The 23,981-nt window shown below is 36.2% G+C and overlaps 2 protein-coding genes across 6 annotated transcripts in view; both read right to left on the bottom strand.

Moving 5' to 3' along the window:
• Positions 1 to 9,422, bottom strand: part of LOC117423441 (transcription factor Dp-2-like) — a 30,232-nt gene extending 20,810 nt beyond the window's left edge. For all 3 annotated transcript variants that reach the window (XM_034039246.3, XM_034039247.3, XM_034039243.3), the window contains exons 1-2: positions 9,332 to 9,422; positions 7,849 to 7,915 (exon numbers count right to left, since the gene is read on the bottom strand). In XM_034039246.3, the coding sequence (XP_033895137.1) occupies positions 7,849 to 7,915; positions 9,332 to 9,358 (94 nt within the window). In that variant the 5' untranslated portion in view covers positions 9,359 to 9,422. The remainder of the gene's footprint in view (positions 1 to 7,848; positions 7,916 to 9,331) is intronic.
• Positions 1 to 23,981, bottom strand: part of LOC117423035 (putative glycerol kinase 5) — a 28,712-nt gene that overhangs the window by 441 nt on the left and 4,290 nt on the right. Inside the window, exons 7-19 of one of the 3 annotated variants that reach the window (XM_058990268.1) lie at positions 23,766 to 23,827; positions 23,410 to 23,483; positions 23,173 to 23,233; positions 22,537 to 22,663; positions 21,999 to 22,103; positions 21,638 to 21,732; positions 20,660 to 20,763; positions 20,215 to 20,274; positions 19,033 to 19,166; positions 14,277 to 18,541; positions 12,361 to 12,446; positions 9,332 to 9,422; positions 7,849 to 7,915 (exon numbers count right to left, since the gene is read on the bottom strand). In XM_058990268.1, the coding sequence (XP_058846251.1) occupies positions 18,393 to 18,541; positions 19,033 to 19,166; positions 20,215 to 20,274; positions 20,660 to 20,763; positions 21,638 to 21,732; positions 21,999 to 22,103; positions 22,537 to 22,663; positions 23,173 to 23,233; positions 23,410 to 23,483; positions 23,766 to 23,827 (971 nt within the window). In that variant the 3' untranslated portion in view covers positions 7,849 to 7,915; positions 9,332 to 9,422; positions 12,361 to 12,446; positions 14,277 to 18,392. The remainder of the gene's footprint in view (positions 1 to 7,848; positions 7,916 to 9,331; positions 9,423 to 12,360; positions 12,447 to 14,276; positions 18,542 to 19,032; positions 19,167 to 20,214; positions 20,275 to 20,659; positions 20,764 to 21,637; positions 21,733 to 21,998; positions 22,104 to 22,536; positions 22,664 to 23,172; positions 23,234 to 23,409; positions 23,484 to 23,765; positions 23,828 to 23,981) is intronic. The other 2 variants (XM_058990266.1, XM_034038383.3) reach the window with 2 other exon arrangements.

A 23,981-nucleotide genomic window follows, 5' to 3' on the forward strand; every position in this document is an offset into this window, starting at 1 on the left:
TATGCAGCCAGTGCCTCAAATGGTCTATATTGAAATCTGAGGCTTACAAAGTGTAGTGGCTGCTGTTTTCTAAAACTACTGCAACAAAATGGCCTGGAGAATCACAGAATACAGTTTTGTACCAAATACGTTACCAGACTCTTATGTTAAAACTTACCACAAAGTTTGGTGTGGTATGAAATGGTCCATTTACAATTTCTGTTACACTGTATATTCAGGGTTGTAGGAGATTTATTGTTGCAGGAATTAGGTTGTTTTAAATAAAAATGCCACTCACACACACCTTGGAAATCAGATTACTAGACATATCAGATTTCAGTTCATAAAAGGATAGATTTAACCTTAGACTGGTGGATTGGGCACCTGTACAGAACACACCATCTGGCTTTGTGCATTCCATCTGCTGTTACTGAAGTACTGTATGCATTCTGTATAGTTTTGTGTACATCAGAATAATGTTCCAGTTCATACAGTATGAAGATGACCTATAATGTTTAACTCATATTAAATACTATTTCAGAACATAGTTAATACATGCAATTACAATTTTTGTTTAGCACACTATATTTTGAAATTTTAAAAGGAACCAACAGGGAAAATGTAATAAAAAATTCTTACTTTTGTAATTCTTATCTAGTTTATGCTTTGGCACTTTAATTGAGAATTGTTTTTCAAAGTCATTGTACTGTACCCTGAGAATGCATAAAGCAAATATTAATCTTTCTTTCTGCATATGCAAATAAGGTGACCACAATTTCAACTGGCAACTCACATTAAATGTATGCTTTTTTTATTGAACCTTCTGAACAGCTACAACAAAGAATGCTTTATCATTCCTTTTTTCCAATTTTACTGTATATTATGTCAACAAAATTCAAATTTTGATACAGATTCAGATTGTCCCCTGTATGTAAAAAAAAAAAAAAGAGGGTTATTTAATTACTGGCAACAACTGCATCAATGTACTTGTTCTCACTATTAACTATTTAGTGTTTGTACACATTTTCATTTGTATTCTCCCCAAATCAACAAACTCTACGGTATGCAACACAATTGATGCGTGCTGTCATACAAAGGTGTCAAATGAACTTTGCCTTGGTTATTTTAGTAGAATCCATTATACTCAAAACATGTTTCTACAGCAAATTGTAAATAAAAGAATGAATGATGCGAATTAAATTAATATTATCTTTTTTTAAGCAGTTTTTATTTTTTTTTTATGACACAGTAAAAGGGACCCACACAATGTGTATTAAAGGTCTTAAAATATATTAGAAGTTGAATTAAAGAAACAAAATCTTTATCTGACGGAACATATCGTTGCTATACAACCTGCAGGTATCTGTAGCCTCAGCCTTACCTCTAGCCTAAGCTCTTAATTGCCTTAGCTCTATGGGCATAAATCTTTATTATTATTATTATTATTATTATTATTTATTTCTTAGCAGACGCCCTTATCCAGGGCGACTTACAATTGTTACAAGATATCACATTATTTTATTTTACATACAATTACCCATTTATACAGTTGGGTTTTTACTGGAGCAATCTAGGTAAAGTACCTTGCTTAAGGGTACAGCGGCAGTGTCCCCTACGAGGGATTGAACCCACGACCCTCCGGTCAAGAGTCCAGAGCCCTAACCACTACTCCACACTGCTGCCCTAAACCACTAGGCTTCAATGGGTTCTTCCTGCAAGTGCAACAGGTGCTTGTCTGAGTATGCCACTACATAGATAGAATTGTAAATGTTTTTACTGCCACTGTTTTTAGTCCTTGATTTCTGCACTGTTACTTTTCTTTTAATGAATGACTGTAATACTTAGCTACTTATCTATTGGGCTGTCCCATTGGAGTTTATAATATGCAGGCTTAGTTTAGTCATTGCAGGAAATTAACTTCAGCTGCCTATGAAAGTGTGCCAATCTAACTGCTTTAAAAACAAACAAAAAAAACACGAACTAAATTGTTCACAGGACAATCACACCTGTAGGGAGACATTACACAGGATAGTGGGCAAACTGCATTATGGGGGAGTGCCAGATTATAGGTTTGGATAGGGGTGTCTTATCTATTTGGAGGGAAGTATATAGGGGCTTGTTGGGGAGTGGGGGAGACTATGTATGGCTGAAGGTTTGGGGGTGAATGCACTTAAGATTATGGTTGGGTGACTTGTGTGATGAATGCATATGGGATGATGAAGGTAAAAGCCTATTATGGTTTGGGTGAGCGGTCAGGTGGGTTATGGAATATGGGCGTTACACAGTGATGGTGGGCTATATGGGTTGAAGAGTGGCTTTGAGAAGATTGGTTGGAGTGAGGGGTAATAGGAAGCCGTTTTGGGGGGTTGAGGGGTGTAGGATTTACTGGCTGTAGGTGTGTGGGGAGTTGGGAGTGTATGGTTTCCAGCTGTTAGAGAGGGGCGTGGGTGGACAAGGGAAGAGCATGTGTTTGTGCCTATGATGGAGGTGGGGGTGTGTGGAGGTGGGTGCAGTTGTGGGAGGACTTTTCACAATTCGAAAAGGCTGCCTGCTGGAAGAGCCCCAGATATCAGAGACAAGGCTGTCTTTCAGACAACGAGGCAACACTTGTACTGAAATACGCCTGCTATATTAACAAGTGAACCAGCAAGATGAAAAAAGACATCAAGATAGTGAGCTGTAAAATGGGTGCTGTCTCACTGCAGGTCTGGGGTTTTTCAGTCAAGCTGAAAGCATGTTAATGTTATCTATATCAAAGCACAAAGGTCTGAAAATAAGAAATTGTGTTAGGCTGTATGTTAAATGTTCTACACATTTTATATACTAGTGCTTTGACAAACCTATTCAAACTCCAAACTAATATTTTTATTTTAAATAAGCTGCATTTTTTTGTTTTAGAAATGTGTATGTACCATACTACAGTAAACACATTTCTTAGGAATAAGATATACCCGGTACTCCATCAAATAACATTATAAACGAAGGAGAACAAAACATGTCTGTACAGTAGAATGTATGTCTATGCATTGGTATCCTTTGCATGATATCTTTTTCAAACAATCATATATAAATTCTATTTTAAGAGCCAATACAAACTTTTCATTCAATGCATTTCAGGCAACGTTTGTTTTGAATATTTTTCCCACATGAAAAAATGCCAGTGTGGTTGATAACAGTGGAAGCCACAAACACAGTATTATCCCCATGTTTAACTGAATAATAAACATGAATGTGGTAGCAAAAAAAACCAAAAAAAAAAACATAACCAATATCTGGCCTGGTACTGCAAGTCTGGCTTCTCTTTTACAGATACGCATCGGAGTGGGCAGCAGGTTACGCAGATTCTCTACAAATCAACAATCTTTTTCTTAGATAGATTCAGATAACTTCTCTAACTGGTATTTACAGCCGGAATGTTAACAATAATGCATAGCCTGTCTTGTTCTGCTATGCAGTACGTTGTTTAACTGCTGCACTTTCAAACCGGTCTCCATCAAAAAGCCTTTAATGAATGCAAATCACGATACACAGCTACACATTGCCAGCCTGTAAGTTAAGACAAGGCTTTTGCAGCTTTGAACAACATGACAGCATGCATTGTTTACAACACAGGTTTACGCAGCACCACTTAAATTTGGGTTTTAGATTCTGGTCTTTCCTGCCAATCCCTCGCTAACACAATGACAGCCACTAAATGGTGTCCCCCACACTCCCACACACAGTGCCTGATAAAGAGCCATAAAGCAGTGGAATGCACCGGCCCCTTTATGAACAAACAATGACTAAACTTCATTAGAATACAGCTGGTCACCGTTCCAAAAAGCACACATGTATTGGCAAGCACTGCAAACCATGTGCGTAAAAAGAAATATAATAATATCCCCCCCCAACTTATACTGATCCCTGTACGTAAACCTTAAAACAACTATAAATGAGCATCATTTAATTTGGGTAGCATTAAACAAATAGTATATTTTTTAAGATTTGTGTGTTGAAAAAATAAAGTCTATTAGTTATGTGAAATTAAAATGATCTAATAAAATGTATCTATTTTCTCATTTGATACAACCCCAAAAAGAAAGCACTTTGTAGTACCGGTACTGATAATAGTTTCAAAGACTCAGTAAATTAAATTAGAAACGTATCTATACTAAACTTTATATTTTTTTTAAAATGTCAATGCAGCGAAGAGGTTGAATACACAACAATAACAAATTAGCTTTTTTTTTTGTAACAATTTTAACATTTAAACCAAGTTAACAGATCTTGTATTTTGCTATTTGCATTTCTTTTTTTATATCACTTCAAAACCTACACGTCCCCCACCTTATGAAATATCTTATTTTACCTGCATTTTCCTCCAATTAGTTTAGCAAGTAAGCTAACTTTGCCCCTCCCCCCTACACCATGCAGTTTCTCACACTGAAACTTCAAGTATGGTTAGAATCTAGCATGGCAGAGGCTGTTTACTACTTGAGAGACCTAGGATAAGGCACAACAGAAGCAGCAGGAAATATGCAGAGCAAATGCAATGTAATAATCAGGAGAATAAAAAAAGAAGCTGTAATTTACCTGGGCTAGAAAACCATGCCTCTGACTCCCTGCAGGACTGACTATACACTCTACTGTCTTTGTTACCATTCAATTGAAACTTGAGACTTACTTAGGCATTGCCAGAGGAGCTCAGAGATCATTCACCCAGTACCCAAACAAAGTCTGTACAGACATTATCCAGAAAGCATGCATTCACAGTCGGTGCCTTTACAGCCATGCCGCACTGCTCGCTCCCCAAAGTCAAAGCAATTCAAATGAAATGATTCCAGGGACAATATGAACCCTCATGTCAGTTCCTCTATTGTTTGCTTTGGTCTTGCTGAGCAGAAGGTAGTGTACCCCTGAAAACAAGTGCTGTACTGTAGTGCTGTCTGAGGATCTCTGTGTGTGGAGCTTTTCAATTGAAAGATTATAAATACTGTACTGCTCATTTTTGGCATATATTAGCCCCACAAAGACTGGCCCTTTGTCTGGTAATATTGATTTAAATGAAGATGATATCTGTTTTTATTTAGGAATTTAAGCCCTCATCACAAACACAGAAATTACATTTTTTTTTTAATCTAATCCTTTTATGATGAGGACAGAAAAGAAAAGTGTTGCATTAACCCCAGGAAGAGAAGTGATATTTTATCATGAAAACCTCAGAGCAGTAATGCATAATAAAACTCGGAGGTGTAACTGAATTAAGAACAAAGAACCAGAATTCATGTTAAGGATTTCCACACACACAGTATACAAAACAGCTTGTTTTTTTAAAGATTGCCACACATTAAAGAATAGTTTTTTTCAAGTATTTCTCATATTTAAGACACTGGCCCCTGGAAGGTACCTATTTTTTTTTCCTTAATTTCAGAGTAGCTTATTGATATTAGTTACCTTATCAACTCTAATAAAATAAAATGTACACAAAAGGTAATACTGCTTGCTTATTTCTTATGAGTAAACACATTCTCAACTCAAAGCAAAATGGATAAAGGTGTCTGCAGAATAATAATAATAATAATAATAATAATAATAATAATAATAATAATAATAATAATCCATTGATTTTGGGACCAAAACTTGAAATTACTTGGAATTCTGTTTGGACAATCATGATGTTTGTCACACATCCTGAATACTAAAGACTATTGCAGGGAACAAGTGATTAAAATATTGATGTGCAGCTGTTAGAACTGTCCTTTTTCCAATAAAAAAAAATGGACAGCTTTATTTGATTTTTTGAAGCGATAAAACATGGAGCGCCATGTCTGACATGCAAAGGAAACTTGCAGACTACAGTGGGTTGTGCCTGGGCAAAGATAGGAATCTTATCCCAAAAAAATATGTGCAGCTACTTCACATGGAAGAGCCTCAGGAACATTTTAAAGGGCTGCTGACACTACATTCTCCATTTAAGGCTGTTGCATCTGGGTACAACTTTTAATAGGCAAGCACATTCATTTGATTTAATTTCATCAATACATTAAAAAACATGAAAGTAAACAGTGTGTGTGTAATTCGATGAAACAGATGCAAATGAGATTTATTCAACATGTGAACTTCACAAATGTGAGTTGATTAGTTAATATCAATAAAGTGATTTGAGAATAAGTGAATCTATTTTGCAGGCTTGCTTCAGCGAGTTTATAAAAAGGTACCTGAGATCACACTAAATACTGGCTGCAGTTACAGCAAAGCTAACGTGAAATACAGAATGCCACACAAAACAGCATGTGTAGCAATTTCCTGTCTGTCATATTGATTAAAGTGATTTTTACGAGAAAAAGAAAATATATTATATACAGACGTGCTCAAATTTGTTGGTACCCTTACAGCTCATTGAAATAATGCTTCATTCCTCCTGAAAAGTGATGAAATTAAAAGCTATTTTATCATGTATACTTGCATGCCTTTGGTATGTCATAGAATAAAGCAAAGAAGCTGTGAAAAGAGATTAATTATTGCTTATTCTACAAAGATATTCTAAAATGGCCTGGACACATTTGTTGGTACCCCTTAGAAAAGATAATAAATAATTGGATTATAGTGATATTTCAAACTAATTAGTTTCTTTAATTAGTATCACACATGTCTCCAATCTTGTAATCAATCATTCAGCCTATTTAAATGGAGAAAAGTAGTCACTGTGCTGTTTGGTATCATTGTGTGCACCACAGTGAACATGGACCAGAGAAAGCAAAGGAGAGAGTTGTCTGAGGAGATCAGAAAGAAAATAATAGACAAGCATGGTAAAGGTAAAGGCTACAAGACCATCTCCAAGCAGCTTGATGTTCCTGTGACAACAGTTGCAAATATTATTAAGAAGTTTAAGGTCCATGGAACTGTAGCCAACCTCCCTGGGCGCGGCCGCAAGAGGAAAATCGACCCCAGAGTGAACAGAAGGATAGTGCGAATGGTAGAAAAAGAACCAAGGATAACTGCCAAATAGATACAAGCTGAACTCCAAGGTGAAGGTACGTCAGTTTCTGATCGCACCATCTGTCGCTTTTTGAGCGAAAGTGGGCTCCATGGAAGAAGACCCAGGAGGACTCCACTTTTGAAAGAAAAACATAAAAAAGCCAGACTGGAATTTGCTAAAATGCATATTGACAAGCCACAATCCTTCTGGGAGAATGTCCTTTGGACAGATGAGTCAAAACTGGAGCTTTTTGGCAAGTCACATCAGCTCTATGTTCACAGACGAAAAAATGAAGCTTTCAAAGAAAGAACACCATACCTACAATGAAACATGGAATAAACAATGGTGGATGCCAATTCCTTTTGTCAGTTTCAAGTTATTTCAGAGAAAATTGTGCATTCTTCTTTTTTTGTGGAGGGGTACCAACAAATTTGAGCACGTCTGTTTTAAGAAAATATATTATAAAATATTATATATGCCTAAAAAAATTTAGGCATATATAATTTTCAGCCAGTATGGGGCACAATGTAGAAATACCTTTACAATCTAAGGTAAACAATGACTACTTAAATGGTCTGGAATTTCCATTTTCCTTTATTTATTTATGTATTTATTTTTAAGTTAACAATGCAAATACGAAGTCTTTATCCTAAAAGGTTAGAAATAGAAAGGCATAGCGGTTGACTTCAAGAAAAAGGCATATTTTTCTTGCACAATTCCAGAAATCAAACTTGACAAAGAAAATCATAGAATACAGCTGTGTGCTGAATGGCAAAATATCTTCCTAACAGCAAATAAATCTAGAGAACTACTAAACATAACTGGTGATGGTTAAAACATTTCAAATATTCTTTCTAAAGCATTGTTCCTCTTATTTACTGTTAATTGTCATGCTAAATGTTCTTACTTACTTCTGGCAAGGGTTTGGTTCTGGTCTAGAAATGCTTTCAAGTCTCCATTGATGTTTGCTCTTCCAACCTAAACAAACACCAGTTACACAGAAATACAATTAATGTTCTTTGTTTTAAAATGGTACATCTTATTACAGTCAGGGTGCTGTATTGCTCTCATAACATGGAGATGTAGAGACTACACAAATGTCATTCCAATCGCTATTCTGTTATATTGCTTACATTGTATTGTAATTGTAAGGATGTATGTTTTCTCGACTGCTTCTGCCAAAAGCCTGTTTTATATATCTTAGCATGGTTTTCTTTTGATGAATATTTTCACGAAATAAAACAGCTTTAAAAAGGCACAGCAGCTCCCTGTGTTTGGAGATGACAGTGGCAGGGTTTCGCCTGTCCCTGGTGATGGGGTTAACACCTGTGATCCGGGGGAAGGGAAAATATGAGAATGACTGCAGAGCTGTCACTGCAGACTGCACAGCTGGCTGCTAATTAGCTGAGGGTTTGGCAAGCATGGGTCACAGGAAGCATAGAGGAAAGACTATTGCCCAAAGTATGTATGTAAAAAATTAAGGCATGGCTGCAGTGATGTTGGATGTCTTGCTGGATGCCTCCGACTTGTGGTCATGTAAGAGCATTAAACCACCATGTATTATTACTCAAGGTGATTTTTCTTTTTATATATAAACATACATTACTTTAATCAATTCAAATGGGATACTAGCCAGACTTTTATATGTATGTATTCTATTGTCCAGCAAGATGCGTCTGTCAACGTAACTGCTTCAGCTAAAGTTCCCTTTAACCCAATTAAAGAAATATGCATATTAAAAAAAAAAAAACCCTCAGATAACAAATCGACAAGATCTAGCATGTATACTAATCTGTAAAATGTCCATTTGAATGCAGTCTGCAGTGGTTGGTACTATTTAGTGTCAGAAAATCCATGAGAACTGCTGAAAAAAGAGGTTACCCCTAAATAAAGCAAGGATATGGAGCAATAGAGAAATGTTACTGAATCAGTACGACCAGTCTAGAAATCCTATTTAATGTATAACAGAACTAAATCAGTAGAAAAACAAAAACGAGGAAACAATATTCTAGGATTCTATGATTAACTGCTCAATATGGAAATGATCTTTAAGGGTGCTAACTAAACAACACTTTTTGAAGTGGCATTCTTCAAATCAGTCAGTAGCTTAGCATAATGGCCAAATGACTTATAATAGCCACCAGGTATTACAGGTAAATGCTGTGTTGAAATAACACAGTAGGATATCAGCTAAGTCTAATCTATTAAATAAAAATGTAAAACAAAAGGAATATCATACGTTATGTGCTTACATACAAGAAAAGATTATTTACATCAGCCTACATCAGTTTAACTGTTAGGCTGTGTACACGATTATGCTCAAACAGTAAGATTGGTTGAAGGGGTGCTTTGTCCATACTCAAAATCAAAACCTGAGGATTAGTGTTTACTTACAGTCTTTGCCATCTTATTGAGTGCCATATTATGCAGCTACAGAACAATCTTTTGGCACCATAACATTGAAGTCTCACAAGCTTGATATTTCCTGCAGAGAATACAGAGCACATTATGCATATAATTATAAAATTGTGCTGTAGCTTTTTCATTTTAAAAGTAGTGTATTTGAATTGGCAAAAGCAATCACTGAATATAATACATATTTATCCTGCATAAACACGTCATCATTTTCAAAACTAGTTGTAGAATGAAATCTGGTGATTAAAGCTGTAGAAAAATAAAATGACAATGCATAGTACTGGTTCTGGTTGAATGTAAAGCAAGGCAATGCATCTCCTTATGTAATTATGAGCTGGAGATAAGATTCCCATCCCTCCTCCATTTCTATTCCTCATCAGATGTTAAATCTATTCAACTTCTGTAGACTGAATTAGAATCAGAGGTCATGACATTAAAGTTATAACCTGCATCTCCTTCGTGGGCATTGATTTGCTAGAGAGGACTCAATTTACTTTCGATCATATAAATCAATTTGTTAAACTTGAGTTACACCCATACATATATACTGTAGGCCTATATTCTACTCGATAAGAGCAAACTTTGTGGAAGGTCAGGATGTATTTCCACAAATCACAGCCCTGCATTGTTTTACAGAACCGTAAGCAGTTATTCAAATTCACTACAATCTCATTGGTCTATGCAAATTAACCAATCAGAAACCATACTACATGTTGACATAGTACTGTACATCTCCAAACTCAAACTGGAGTGAAGAGCGCTGACCTGGAATGTGCAATGCAGAGTTAACAACTGCACAAAGCTTTCAGCCTTCAGACTTGGGAGGTGGTGAAAACAATTGCGGTCTTCATCCCATTCTGTGAAAAGCACACTTCATAAAGCTTAGAAAACCATGCATGCTGACCTCACCATCTGCCACGACCTTTTGCTAAAGCTCAAAGGAATGGGCAGATGGCCTGGAGTCTAATATGAGACTATATGCAGCTTCTATCGCCCAGATAGATTTTATTTAAATATTGCTATTTTCTTAATGAAATACATCAAGGGCTAAAAAATACTAGCATATATAACCTCTACAAATCTAAAACGGGACGTTGTTCTATGAAACATACAGACACTTAAAAGGGAAATAATTATTTATTCTTTTTCTTCTCTTGGTGTAAAAAAAAAAATCCTTTAGTTCATTAAACACTAATAACATGTTTTCATTGTAATGATCCACAGCTTTTGGGAAAGACACAAAGTGGTTGAAAAAAAAAAAAAAAAAAAGTCATATTTTAGTTTTGTTTTCAAATTTGACCTTACACTTGATGGATACACAACCACAGAGCAAGTGTGGTCAGTGTTGAAAGGCAACAAATAACATGTTTTTTAGTGTATGACAGTAGAATTCAAATTCTAAGAGAATTGCCTCTTTACGTATGCTCTCAAAGTAACCTGAATACTGTTTCTTTCACCTACAGTAACATACCTGCCATATTAAGAATAACATACCTTTGCTTTTGTTGATGCAGTTAGCATTAGTCAGAGCATGTCAAAGAAACTACTGTAGTGTACTTTTGCTACATGCCAGACTGCAATCTTTGTGACTACATTTACCAAATGTTACAAGTTTTAAGCTGCTCATTTCTAAAACTCGTATATATTTGGAAAATATGTCCTACTACAGTATATCTGCACAGATACATAACAAGCATCCAATAATAGAAACTGAAATCATTTTGACCATACCCCTGAAGCTTCACAAAGTTTGGTCCTGTACATGACATCACATCACATGTAGTTTTAAACATTGCTCTACAGACAAGATGTAAGGGATGTAAAAACACATATAAAATAAGAATGAACTGATCGACAGATTTCAAGCATGTTATTTGTAATGTATATAAAAATATAAAATAAGTCCTGCTGCTGCTGACACAGTACTTTTAAAATCACGTTTTAGTCTTAACCCATCAATATCTGCATAAGTGCAGAGGGGCAAATGCTTAGGAACACCTGTCGCACATATGCTGCAACGCAAGTGTCTCCGTTTTCAGGGCAGAACCACTCAGGGATTACTCAGGCTGTTTGTAAAACCTAAACAGATGTCTGCCACAATATTCATTAAGTACAACCTACAAAACCACATTTTTCATAACTGCTTGCTGTGCTAAATGGTGCAATATGTAATTTCAACAGCTTTTAAAGTGGTTATGTAGAATGCTGGTATTCATTATTTCTGCAATTTTTACAATTCAATGCGGAGATGCACCCTCTACAATACAGAGGCAACCCATGGGGGTCGTGGCAAACATTTGTGGGTGCCAGTGTCCCATTCAGACTTCGGAATAACCAATGTGAGGCTAAGGGTGGATGGGCTATTGTTCCCCGATTTCAAATTTTAAAAAAAAAACACCCAAAAAACAGTATTTAAACTGCAGTACAATGTGTGCATTTAATCTACAGACCAGCTCAGGAGCCAATTGCTATGCTCAGTTTAAAAAAAAAAAAAAAAAAAAAGGTCACTGGTTCAAATCCTACCTCTGCCACTGTGACTCACTGTGTGACCCTGAGCAAGTCACTTAACCTCCTTGTGCTTCATCCTATGGATGAGATGTTAAATCAATGTCCTACTGTAAGTGACTCTGCATATAATGCACAGTTCACAGCCTACCTCTGTAAAGCGCTTTGTGATGGTGGTCCACTATGAAAGGCGCTATATAAAAATAGATATTATTATTATATATAAGGAGATGCATTGTATTGCTTTACATTCAACCAGAACCAGGACTATGCATTGTCATGTTTATGCAGGATAAATCTGTATTATATTCAGCAATTGCTTTTGCAAATTCAAATAAACTACTTTTCAAATGAGGGCTACAGCACAATTTTATAATTTATTTATATAGATATATCAAGTTAATCATGCCCAGTGTTAAACATGGTGGGATGGTATGGGCTTGTTTTTCTTCCTCAGACACTGGCGACCTTTGTATTGTAGAAGGCATTTTGTCATTTGTTACCCAGTGCTAGAAGGTTTATTGGCCGGACGTATGTATTCCAGCAGGATAATGACCCTAAGCATTCTGCGAAGTTTACGAAGGAATTTCTGAAAAATAGGAAGATTACAGTTATGGATTTGCCATCTCAGTCCCCAGACTTGAATTGTCCCCAGATTGTTGCAAAAAGGAAACCTAAGTCGATCGCAGAACTCAAAGCTGTATGTGTTGAAGAATGGGCAAAAATATCTCCGGAAAAATGGCAGGAACTGGTTTCAAAACACAAAAAAGGGTGGGTACACAAAATACTAATGCAAGGGTGCCCAAATAATTTTGTTAAAGTATGAATTTAGTTTTTGCATGTTATTTTTCATTTTACGCATGTTATGTAATCATTTGTTGTTTTATTATAAAGCTGAAACTTTAAATTTATATTTAGAACAATTAGATATTATAGAAATCACTTTTTTTTAACTGTCCAAATACTGTGTGTGTGGGCGTCTATAATATATATATATGGGACTGTTGAGGGATCTTGCACTCTGTGATGCTTGAATGCTGTATATAGTCATGGCATATTTTCTTAAATTTACATTTGCTAGTGGGGCAGGCAGTCCCTTTTAATAGGACTTAGGGCTCGCTCTTGTTGTCAACATGCTTCACCGAGGTACTGGAGGCCTGGGTAATGATTTAGGTACCTGAACACAGAGACGATGACCCCGAGTGCTTAAGATCACAGCGGCTACACCTGTGTGCACTGTAGGCTCGGAGATGCCCACTGGTCACAGAAACAATGTAAGCATATTACCATCCCAATCCTGCCCTAAAGCCAGACTTCTTTTCTGTTTCAACATGCAGTACTTGCACCCTTTCTCAAACAAGACATGCAAATTGCATTCAAAATTTGGTTATGGGGGAAGTACATTTTTCAAGTTTTGCATTGAGGTGTGCGATGCATTCCACTAACTATGTCTCATGTCTGCCTTCCTTGACTGAAACTGACCTGCAACAGAGACATTGATTTTATATATATATATATATATATATATATATATATATATATATATATATATATATATATTGCAGAATACTGTACAGTTAAGCGATGTTACAAACTATTTTTTGACGGTAGAAAGGCAATTCATATAAAACTGAAGGTATTTCATAGTTTTTATAAACATATGTAGTGTGTGTACGTCACGAGCTACATATCAAGTTCCAAATGAATGTACCAAAAGTTCCCCTTAACAAATTCTACAACTGTTTTTTAGTTTATTTTAAAACATATATCAAATTACAGTAACAATGTGACAATAAGTTTACAAAAATAAATAAATAAATAAATCAACATGGGGTTTTGTGACATTTAGTCGACTTCCACTAAAATACCTAAACAAATAATGTGTTACAATAACAATAAAAACAAAGCTAAAATAAATACTTACCATTTGTATTGTGTAATAACCGGGTGACACGAGGTTAAAAGTTATTTCCAAAATTTGTCAAAACCGTTTCGTTTTCTTAATGCGCAATTCTACAACACGTTACCCAAAACCTAACAAGCTCGTCATACACTTAACAGGCTAGAATATATTTAGAACAGAAATGTCTTCATATTTATGACAACATTGAAACAAAACGTACATTAAACTTCCCAAACTATTTAAAATTAAACTACAAAACAAAACATTCGACGCAAGATTGTTCACGTGTGTGCAAATGAAATAAACATAACTGGATAAATAATTCAGCAGCTTGAGTCAACGACGCATACTAATTAACTTCAATTCAAGCCAACCTATTTACAAAACACGTTTACATTAAGAACATTTGCTTGAATTTCTAAATACAGAAGAACATTTTAAGAAGCACTGTCCCCCCCCCCCAAAAAAAAACAATGTTTTTCTCATCATTAGTTTTGCGTTAATTATAATAGCTACCTTTCTTCTACCAATAATGCATGTTCACAGCTACACAGATAACGACATATTCGTAGTGGAGCTGCTGCAAATGACTTCTCGACAAATATGCCTCCTGTTCAAAGATAAGCTGTCATTAACTGCTTCTTCAAGTTTATGTTATTGATAACTATAAAAAAAACAGCTCCCCCTTCTCGCCTCTTCCTGCCAGCACAGGCTCCGCACACAAGCTTGGCGGTAGCTGCAAGCTGTCGTCTCTGATTGGACACGCATGAAGGTGATGCTCGACGCAAGATGGAAGCAGATTGGATGCTTCTCCAGAGATGTAAACACTCGCCTCAAAAAACTGGGACTAATCAAGGCATGCACACTAGCCACACGTAAAGAGAGACTTCTTGTTAAATAGATGTGTCATTGACAAAGGTATGTAAACATACCGAAACGTTGAGAAGTTGGCTCTTTTTGAGCAAAAAACTATTATGCCTTTTATAATTCCCTCAATACTCGTGCTACGAAATGCCAATGCAGAAGTTCATCACAGCTGGATAAGTGGTGAAGATATAGGTAATCATGTATGTGGCCAGAGCATCCCCTTGTAGGATAAATACATGGAAAGAGCTTTTGACGCTGTGCCTGGAAACGTCTGTATTTCGATGTCTCAGACGTGCATTGCAGTTAACATAATATACAATAAGACGGATCATATTCTGTGTTCATGCCAAGCAAAAATAAATCAATCAATCAAATAAATAAATAAAAGAACCTCTTTTTACCAGTAGATTTCACAAGAGATCTCAAGGTTTTAATTTCTGATTACCAGAGAAGGGTACCAGTCTGAAAAACTCATATTCACATAATACTGCCAAAGCTTAGACTCAGAACACAGGGAAGCACACACTTCTGAAACTGGGAAAATGCACACTGCAGTTGATAGTTTAAGTGCCAAGACTGTCGAGGCCAGAGCTTACATTGTCTGAGTTATTGCTATCAGTTCATACATATCAGGGTTTTGGTGTTCCACTCAGGAATGTGTTATGCAAGGTGCCTGGCAGATCAGTTTCAACATCCCAGAGAGGAATGACAATAGTAAAGGGGTGGTGTTGTACATTCCAACTTCACCTCTATTCATTGCTGTGGCGTGGTCTCTACCACCATGAGAACTCATGGCTGGCTGCCTAGAGCATATTTGCATGAGTGCTTCTATTGTAAATACAGTACATTATGGACATGTCCTTTTCTGTGTGACTGCAAGTAAGGGAAGTGGCACTCAAAAGTATGGCACCTACACTGGCACTATATTACCACAGCTTTCTAATAATGGGTCGTCATTAAAGAATTTTCCACTCGTCCTACATATTTTGTATCAATGGATTCTCGTGCAGCACAACAAATGGCTCTTAAAAGCGTGGATTTTATTGCGTTTAACTGTACGACTACAGGAGCTGGCACTCTTTTTGGGATGTAAAATAATGAAAGCTATTTCCAAGCAGTCATATAAATACAGCCAGCTATAGCCTAAGTTTCACCTCGGTAGAATGTCAGCTGTGGCTGTGCCCCTGATCATGATCTCACTTGCATTTGCACTGTCCTCCAGTCCAACACCATGCTGTGGCACTTGTTAGGTTCTGGCCCTAAGGAAGTGCGCCCTCTAGTGCAACACCTATACCATTTCACTTGGTGTTCCGAAAGTACCCTATCCTGATTGTTTTGATTTTTATGAAAAGTCTGCTTCCCTCATTTGTTGAATAATGAACAGAGAATACAGTTTACATTATACTGTATATTATTTTATTATCAACATTAATTTTAAGGCATTTTGGGCTGGATTACTTAAAGTAATTTAACAATTTAAGAACTTTCCATTTTTTTTGTTTTGCTTTTAAAAGACTTGAGTCCCCTGTGATTTCAAAATGAGAAATTTGCCTCAATATATAACACAATACTAAAGCAAAACAACCCATTTGTATTAATACAGAAATGCATTTGGAAACATACAGGGCAATCAGTACACACTCCAGAGTACCTCACATGTGCATGATTCTCATTTTGTTCTTTAGCTCTATTTCATATAGTTAACAGATTTAGCAGATGTAGCACTTTTTATTCCATTTGTGCATATCTATTACGCAACAATACAGGTTCCTTGTTTTGGACGGCTCATTTTCATGTATCGGAAGACAGATGATTATCTATTCAACAATGCCCCTTCCCCAGTTCTTTATCCATCTGCCCCAACACTTACAGTCCATGATTACATATACAAAGAACACAGATGGAAATGTTAATACAGTATGTAAAATGCACATGCAATACAGAACACTCCCATTCAAACAGGTCTTTCAAGTGAAGATGCATTTAACAATTTGTTAAAGAAAAGGTCGGTTCTTATTTTATTCCCAGATCAGTAGATTTTCTAATGAGCAAAAAATCATCTTCTTGTCCTGTTATATGACAAGAGAGATGCACACACCTATATATACTCCTCTGAGTAGACAGTTGTGTACTATTTCACATGTACATATATACAGATACAGTACTTTATACAGAATTTGTGAAATTGTGAAAATGATCCTTTACCCTGACAAAAGTTTACCACAGTATTTTTGCACAGTAATTTTGCTGTTGTATATCACTGTTCAGACAAACATGTCTAAGTCTACTGGACTACTAAAGATCCAAAACACTGTGCTAGGCCACATTTGTGGTTGAAGAATTTAAAAAGAGGAGAATGCATAAGCACCATGTTGTTGATCCCATTGGGGACTGAAGAATCATCGTGGACCGAGGACAATTAAACTAATCAAATTCTAAAACCTGATGGCTACCGAGTCAGAGTTGCCCAGGACTTTTTGAGTATAAATGAACAAGGTTACATTCTCCACATAAAACCTAATTACATTATAGTTGAACTGAAAGCTAATTGCATTCGTTAGAGTTACATAGTAACTTAATTACATAGTAACTTGATAAGTAACTAAGTTAGATGACTTCATGTCAGCACACAAAGAGCTTTTAAAGTAAACTTGCTATTTGTGGACAAGTATATTGAGATAAGCTATGTTGAAAGTGTGGTGCTAGTAGTTATCTTTGATGCATAGCACACACTTAAAATGATTTCTGTATTCAATAAACTGCTGCTGTTAATTTAACTTTCCTTTTGTCTGGTGTGAGTGTTCACAGTAACTCCATAATCTCTGAACTTATATAATATTTTGATTGGATCTAATCAACTTATATATCATTTAAAATAATAAACTAATCAATTGTTCCTACAACTTGCATAAGAAAATTGCAATATTATTATTTGTTTATTTAGCAGACGCCTTTATCCAAGGCGACTTACAGAGACTCGGGTGTGTGAACTATGCATCAGCTGCAGAGTCACTTACAATTACGTCTCACCCGAAAGACGGAGCACAAGGAGGTTAAGTGACTTGCGCAGGGTCACACAATGAGTCAGTGGCTGAGGTGGGATTTGAACCGGGGACCTCCATACAAGCCCTTTTCTTTAACCACTGGACCACACAGCCTCCTATACATCATAGGACAATGCAATAATAATTCAATTGAATAATTTTTGGGTAAATACAGGACCATTACCGTGGGCTGCCTTTCATGGATATAGTGAAAATAGTAACAATTCACCAAGAGTTATATTATTGGTTTACTCAATACTTGCCCTTAAAGGGTTAAACTGGTTAAGGTTGGCCTAAACAGGAATGCACCACTTCATATTAATGAGACCCAAACCTCCCAAGTTTCACGAAAGAACATGAATTTCTATTATTACTATCTAGCAACACCATGGCTGGTAGATGACATACAATTGTTCCACAGTTGGTTAACTGTAACTATTGTTGTATTGAACGTGATCAGTATTCAGTGTTAAGACAAACTACTTTAAACGCATTTTGTTTAGTAGCATTTTCTAGAAAATATCCAGTTTTCTTTTGAGCTTTTAGAAATGCAATGTCTTAATGTTTTCTTAAGAAAAAGAATTACACACATGAAATATAGAATATCTGAAACATATCTATTTTTTTTTTTAAAGACTGCATAATCTGCAGAATGTGTTGGCAGACTTGTCACAGACTCACATTCAGGTAAATTACAACAATCCTTTCTGATCACTAAAAGTTATGGTTTGCTATACCAGTGCATTGAGCGTGTCAAAGCCTTTTCCCAGCGGTCAATGACAGGTTTGTAGTTTTTCCACACATTTTGAGGGTAGAAAACCTTCTCTGTGCATCCTAGACATTTCAGTTCTTCCTTGCTACTCCAGAACCCTGAACAGCAACAAGAACAAAAATCTGTTAATTATCTTTTTAAATGGGTCCAACTACTTGTTCCCTCTTAGACTGGGAAACAGATTGGGGGCTATAAAACTTAAGAGCGTATTTTTTTTCAAGCAATACTCTTTTTAAAATCGTCTTCCTCCTGAATGTTAACTATACAACCTTACTCTGTGGAATGTGCTTCTCATAAGCTATATTATACCACTACTCACCAGCAGGAGGCAGTCAAAAGGCTAGAATGAAACTTTTAAGTTTGGGTTACCAGGAGTATAACACAAATTTCCCCGGGACAGAACTGTTTAGCCAAAAGTTCCCCTATGACAATGCTAGGCAGTTATAAATGGCTACACTGCACACAAGGTAATTCCTCCCTACAGCTACAGAGCTAAGAGTTCTCATCAGAGCTAGGCTGGGACAGAATGCCTGGGAAATTCCAATATGCCAGTTGTATAATAGATGCATGTTTGAAACCCTGTACGTACCAATCCCCAGGCCTGCAATGAAAGCAGCCCCGAGGCTTGACATATCAAAATGTCTTGGTCTATTGATCTTTCTGCTGAAAAGGTCGGCTGTGAGCTGCATGACAAAGTTGTTGTTGCACACGCCTCCATCAGCCCTAAGGGAGAGAAAGGCGAAATCAATCTTCAAGCTGCATTGTCCCACACACCATGTTCAGTGTGATGCCAATATAGAACTTGTTGCTGTCTGTTTACTACAGAATTTCATAGTTTTGAGTGTTGTGGCCTCTACTTCATTGCTGACAGATATTTTTTTCTACAGGGGAGGGCTATAGGAAAGCAAAGTAACAAGGTCAAAAAAATATTTCAAGATTATTTTCAAAACTCTATGGGGCACAACTTTGCACTATGAGCTATATTTTCAAAGTAAAGGAGAACTCCTTTTTTTTACTGAACTAGACCCAACCAACCAAGTGATATAATTCAAGGTCTCTTAAGCAAACAAGAAATAGGAGTTAATCAAAGACTGGACTAAGCGCTTCACACCTGACATATTTATATGGAAATACATTCAGTATGCAGGTCCATGCAAAACCTTCACATACATTTTTGTTGTAGATTTATATTAGAGAAAACTTCTTCTAAACCTGTGGACTGGACTGAAGCAAACCCAGACTCAAACTTGATATCGTCACATGACAGCCAGAGTATTACTGAGAGGCTTACAGGGTTGTACAGCCTTGGACAACCTTCAGAGCTCTTGTATGCAAGCTAAACCTTAAAATCTCTTTGAATCCACTGCTTTAGATATTATTAAACCACCTCGACTAACTCCACTGACAACTGCTGGAACTACCCTCGTTTGTACCTGCTAAGCAGGATTAGGAAAGAGGTCTTCCGGCTGAAGTAGATACACTAAAGCCACTTCAAAAGAAATATGGGAAGTAGTCCTGGTTAATAATGCTTTTAGTATAATTGTTTTGAATCACTTACTATAGCAAATTAAAGATATAGATGTATAGAGTACCTGATTTATGTAGTTACATAAAATATGAAATCTCCATCTAACAACGTGAACAGGATTCAAAGACAAATTTGGAATAAAATAATTAACTTTACAAATACGCCATAAATAGTACTCAGAGAGAATAGGAGAATTACAATGAGCTTACCAAAACGTTATTGAAAGGATAACAGCAAGCATACCATATATTTGTGATTGGAATGTGTGTCTCTTCACTCATAATTTCATAAAGCTGCTTATTCCTACAAAGAGAGCCAAATGTTGGTTATGTTCAAACATTTATTTTTACTAATTACTGTGAATGTTATGGTACAACTTACCCTGCCATTTTTTAACACACAGTTGGCATTTCTTCTTTTGCTTATAAAATGTTCCAGGTACAATACTAACAGTCTAACACAAGGTGGCGCAGTGAATCAATGAACTAAACCTCCTTCAGCTACTGTACATATGACAGAACATACAGCAATTCCAACCTGGATGTGTGCAGCCATTATTTTTATCATCATCACACACACACACCCAGCAGCAGCAGCAGCATCGTTTATCTTTTATTTTATACACGGGCTGCACCTCCTTAACCAGGTGCGCTTCCAATTTATCAACCCATACATTTAAAGGAGTTACCTGAAAGCTGTGGATTCCAGGATGGCTCGTACGAGGTGGCTTTTGGTTGTCGAAGGTTTCAAGCCCATAAAAGAAGCACAGGCATGGGGGTCATTCAGGGGTGCCTGAAAAGGAACCCAAGTGGTACATAACAATACTCCTATATTATCTTATTAGGAAGTTTTCAAAATCAGAAGATAATGAACAAAGCAAAAATCTTGACTTACAGGGGAGAGAAACAAGCAGCACACAAAAAGAAAGAAAATGCTGCTACTTTTCCAACCTACATTTTGTATCCACATCTAGAAGCACAAGACAACAGAGTCTGCAATTGTGAAGGCAGATAAATCTGTCCTGTTGCTTTAAACAGCTGTCAATACACATTGAAATGCCTTTCCCATTTCTTATTTAATTACAAAACAATAACTAGGCTTCAAGGTGACAATACGAACCTTCCTTCCTTCTAATTTGGCTTTTGAGCTCAAAGATTTGTAGGAGATTTTAAAATTTACAAAGCTTTAACATACTAAAATAAAAATAACTACAAAAATACTATTTGATTTTCAGGTGGCTGTTCTAGACAGTCGCTGGATTTCTTTACAACGAACTAATAAAGATATCAATATGTATTTAAAAAAAACAATGTTTCTTTGATAAATGTTTCGACTAGAAGTCTTTCTCAATGTCTTCAATCATTTAAATAACTCATGAGTGATAGATGCGTGAATATGGCCTGGGAATGTACAGTCAATAAAAGACGATTCACACCCAGTTAAAAAAAAGGATGTATTTCAATATATACCTTTTTCTATGAACCAGCTATCTGCATTCAGATTTGTGCTGCATCCCTTAACCTGAAGAATGGTGATTAAAGTTCTAAATTATATTGCATGCACAGTTAACATATATTGTATGTGTCTACCTATTGTAATACTATCACAGTCTTCTCAGTGTTACTTTGTCACAGAATTTTATTTTCATGGATAGAGTGATTTTCACCTGCAAGCCACTGAAAGATGGCACAAAGCAGACTCCATCAGCATCAGGCACACTGTTAGCCATGGCTTCCGTCTCTGCAGGGTCTGAGAAGAGATCTGTACAATAAAAACATTTAGCAGAGATGAGAACCAATATGCTGTGCACGTAATGAAGACATCTTTTAAACTGATTGTATTTTTTAAAGATTTAAAAAAAAATTGTTTTCCTGCCTCATTTGGATCTTGTCAGAAGCAGACATGAACAATACAATCTCACAATATTAAATAAGGCAGTGCACAATAATAATTCAGACCTTCACTATATTTGCATATTATAATTTATTCTGAACATGAGACAAAAATACTTAAGAAAATGCCCTTACCCAGTCCTTGTGCCCATTTAATGGCAGTGCCTGTGTCAGCTGCATTGCCCTCAGCTAAATACACAACTTCCTGTCCAATTTTCCAGCCAACTACTGGATACAGCCCTACATAAAACATAAAAGAAGATATTGCAGTGTAACATAGCAAATTAAAAGTATCAACACTGCAGTGTCAACCCTGATGATTTTGGGGAAACACTTTTCAAAATGCATGAATGCATCTCAGAGTGCTGCTAGTAGATGGAGCTGTGTCTATCACTGACAGGATGTATTGCCAAATGGTAACACATCTGTTTGCAATAATATACAAACTTCCAATAGTATAAGCCACATTTTAAACAGGAATGACCAAATCATTCTCTTGGTAATACCTGTACTTTTAATGTAGTGCAATTTAAATTAGGGTTTAAACTAAAGCTAGGGTGATGATTTTTTTTTTTTTTAAATCCAACGCTTCATAACAGTGGCTGTGGCCTAGTTAATATAAAGCATGAACCAAATTACATTTTGAAAAAGCCTAAAGTTAAATTTTGTTTACCTGATATAGAGGTATGAGGTTTGTTTCCAGTATTGATGTTAATGAATGTGCCTGTTCCCATGGTGATTTTCACATCTCCTGTGTCAAAGCAGCATTCTCCAAACATGGCGGCCTGCTGGTCTGCAACCTAGGAATAAAAAAAGCCTACCAGTGTTGAATTATCTTCAGTATTTCATGAAATACTCATACCACAGTTGACCTGGCTGTAGTAAAACTGTGACTACGTGGCTGCTGTAATAACAGTTTAACTACAGAGGTCCTAGGATGAAATACAGCTGAAGGAGTCTAGACTGTTGAACAGTCCTGTTTCTGCACACCACAATATATTATATTTCAGGCAAAGAGAGCAGTGTGCCTCTGGAGGCCCTAAAGTCCTCATTTCGGTAGGATTTTTATAGATTTTATTTTCTAGAATATTAAATAATGCATATTAAAAATACAAAATGTCATGTTAGATATTTACCACACGGTTGCAGAACCACACTTGTGAATCCATGGACTGTGTTATATTTTGCATTGTAAAGTTCATTAAAATTAATGTGAGCAGTTCTAAAGCTGTAGCCCTCAGCAGTCAATCATTTAAATAAAAAGGCATTCTGTTAATTTTGGGATTGTGTTTACACTAAATGTACTTACCAAGGACATTATTGGTATAGGCACACCAAAGATGCTGGTATCAGTTGAGCCAAATTTGTGACTAAAACAAATTAAATGTCTGTTATTGTTCAATTTCACAATAAAGTGGTGGTTTATTACTACTTATTAAATGTCAAAACAACAAATCCCCTTTCAGTTCAAAACGGGTATGTAGATCTGATGTAGTTTCAAATCACTTCAAATTTGACCCACTAACTTTTATGAATACAGCCATACCTAGTGTTCTCCACAGTAGGGAATATTGACAATGGCAACGAGATGAGAGAGCACAACATGCCACTCCAACACATCTGAAAGAAAGACAAAGCCACTGTGTGATACCATCTACTATCCCGAACCTATTCTGGAATCTGGCATGATTTGTAAAATAAAATGAATACATTCCTTTAATTACAGGGAGGGTATACAATTAGATTTGACACTACCTCTGTAATCCAGCGGATTAGACAGGTTTGTACTGTATTACAGATTAGTTCTATAATTGAAACCGTATTGTTACTACTGTACCAGAGCTGACCATAGGATTCTATGGCATGAATCCTGATTATGAAATAAAAAAAAAAGTACATTACCTGATAAGAATCAAAAATCCCTGTGGCACTTGCATTTGAATAATCTGTAGCATGAACAGCACCTGAGTAAAAAACAAAACAAAAAAACAAACATGAATTAAGCAGCCCCTTCCAGACAATACACATGCACAGTGTTATACTATATAAAAGCCTTTAATTGTTGTAATTACTTCTCCCTCCTTCTAACTGTACAAGTATTTTAAAAGACATATCAGT

Source organism: Acipenser ruthenus, chromosome 17 (assembly GCF_902713425.1).
Source record: "Acipenser ruthenus chromosome 17, fAciRut3.2 maternal haplotype, whole genome shotgun sequence".
Classification (NCBI taxonomy): domain Eukaryota; kingdom Metazoa; phylum Chordata; class Actinopteri; order Acipenseriformes; family Acipenseridae; genus Acipenser; species Acipenser ruthenus.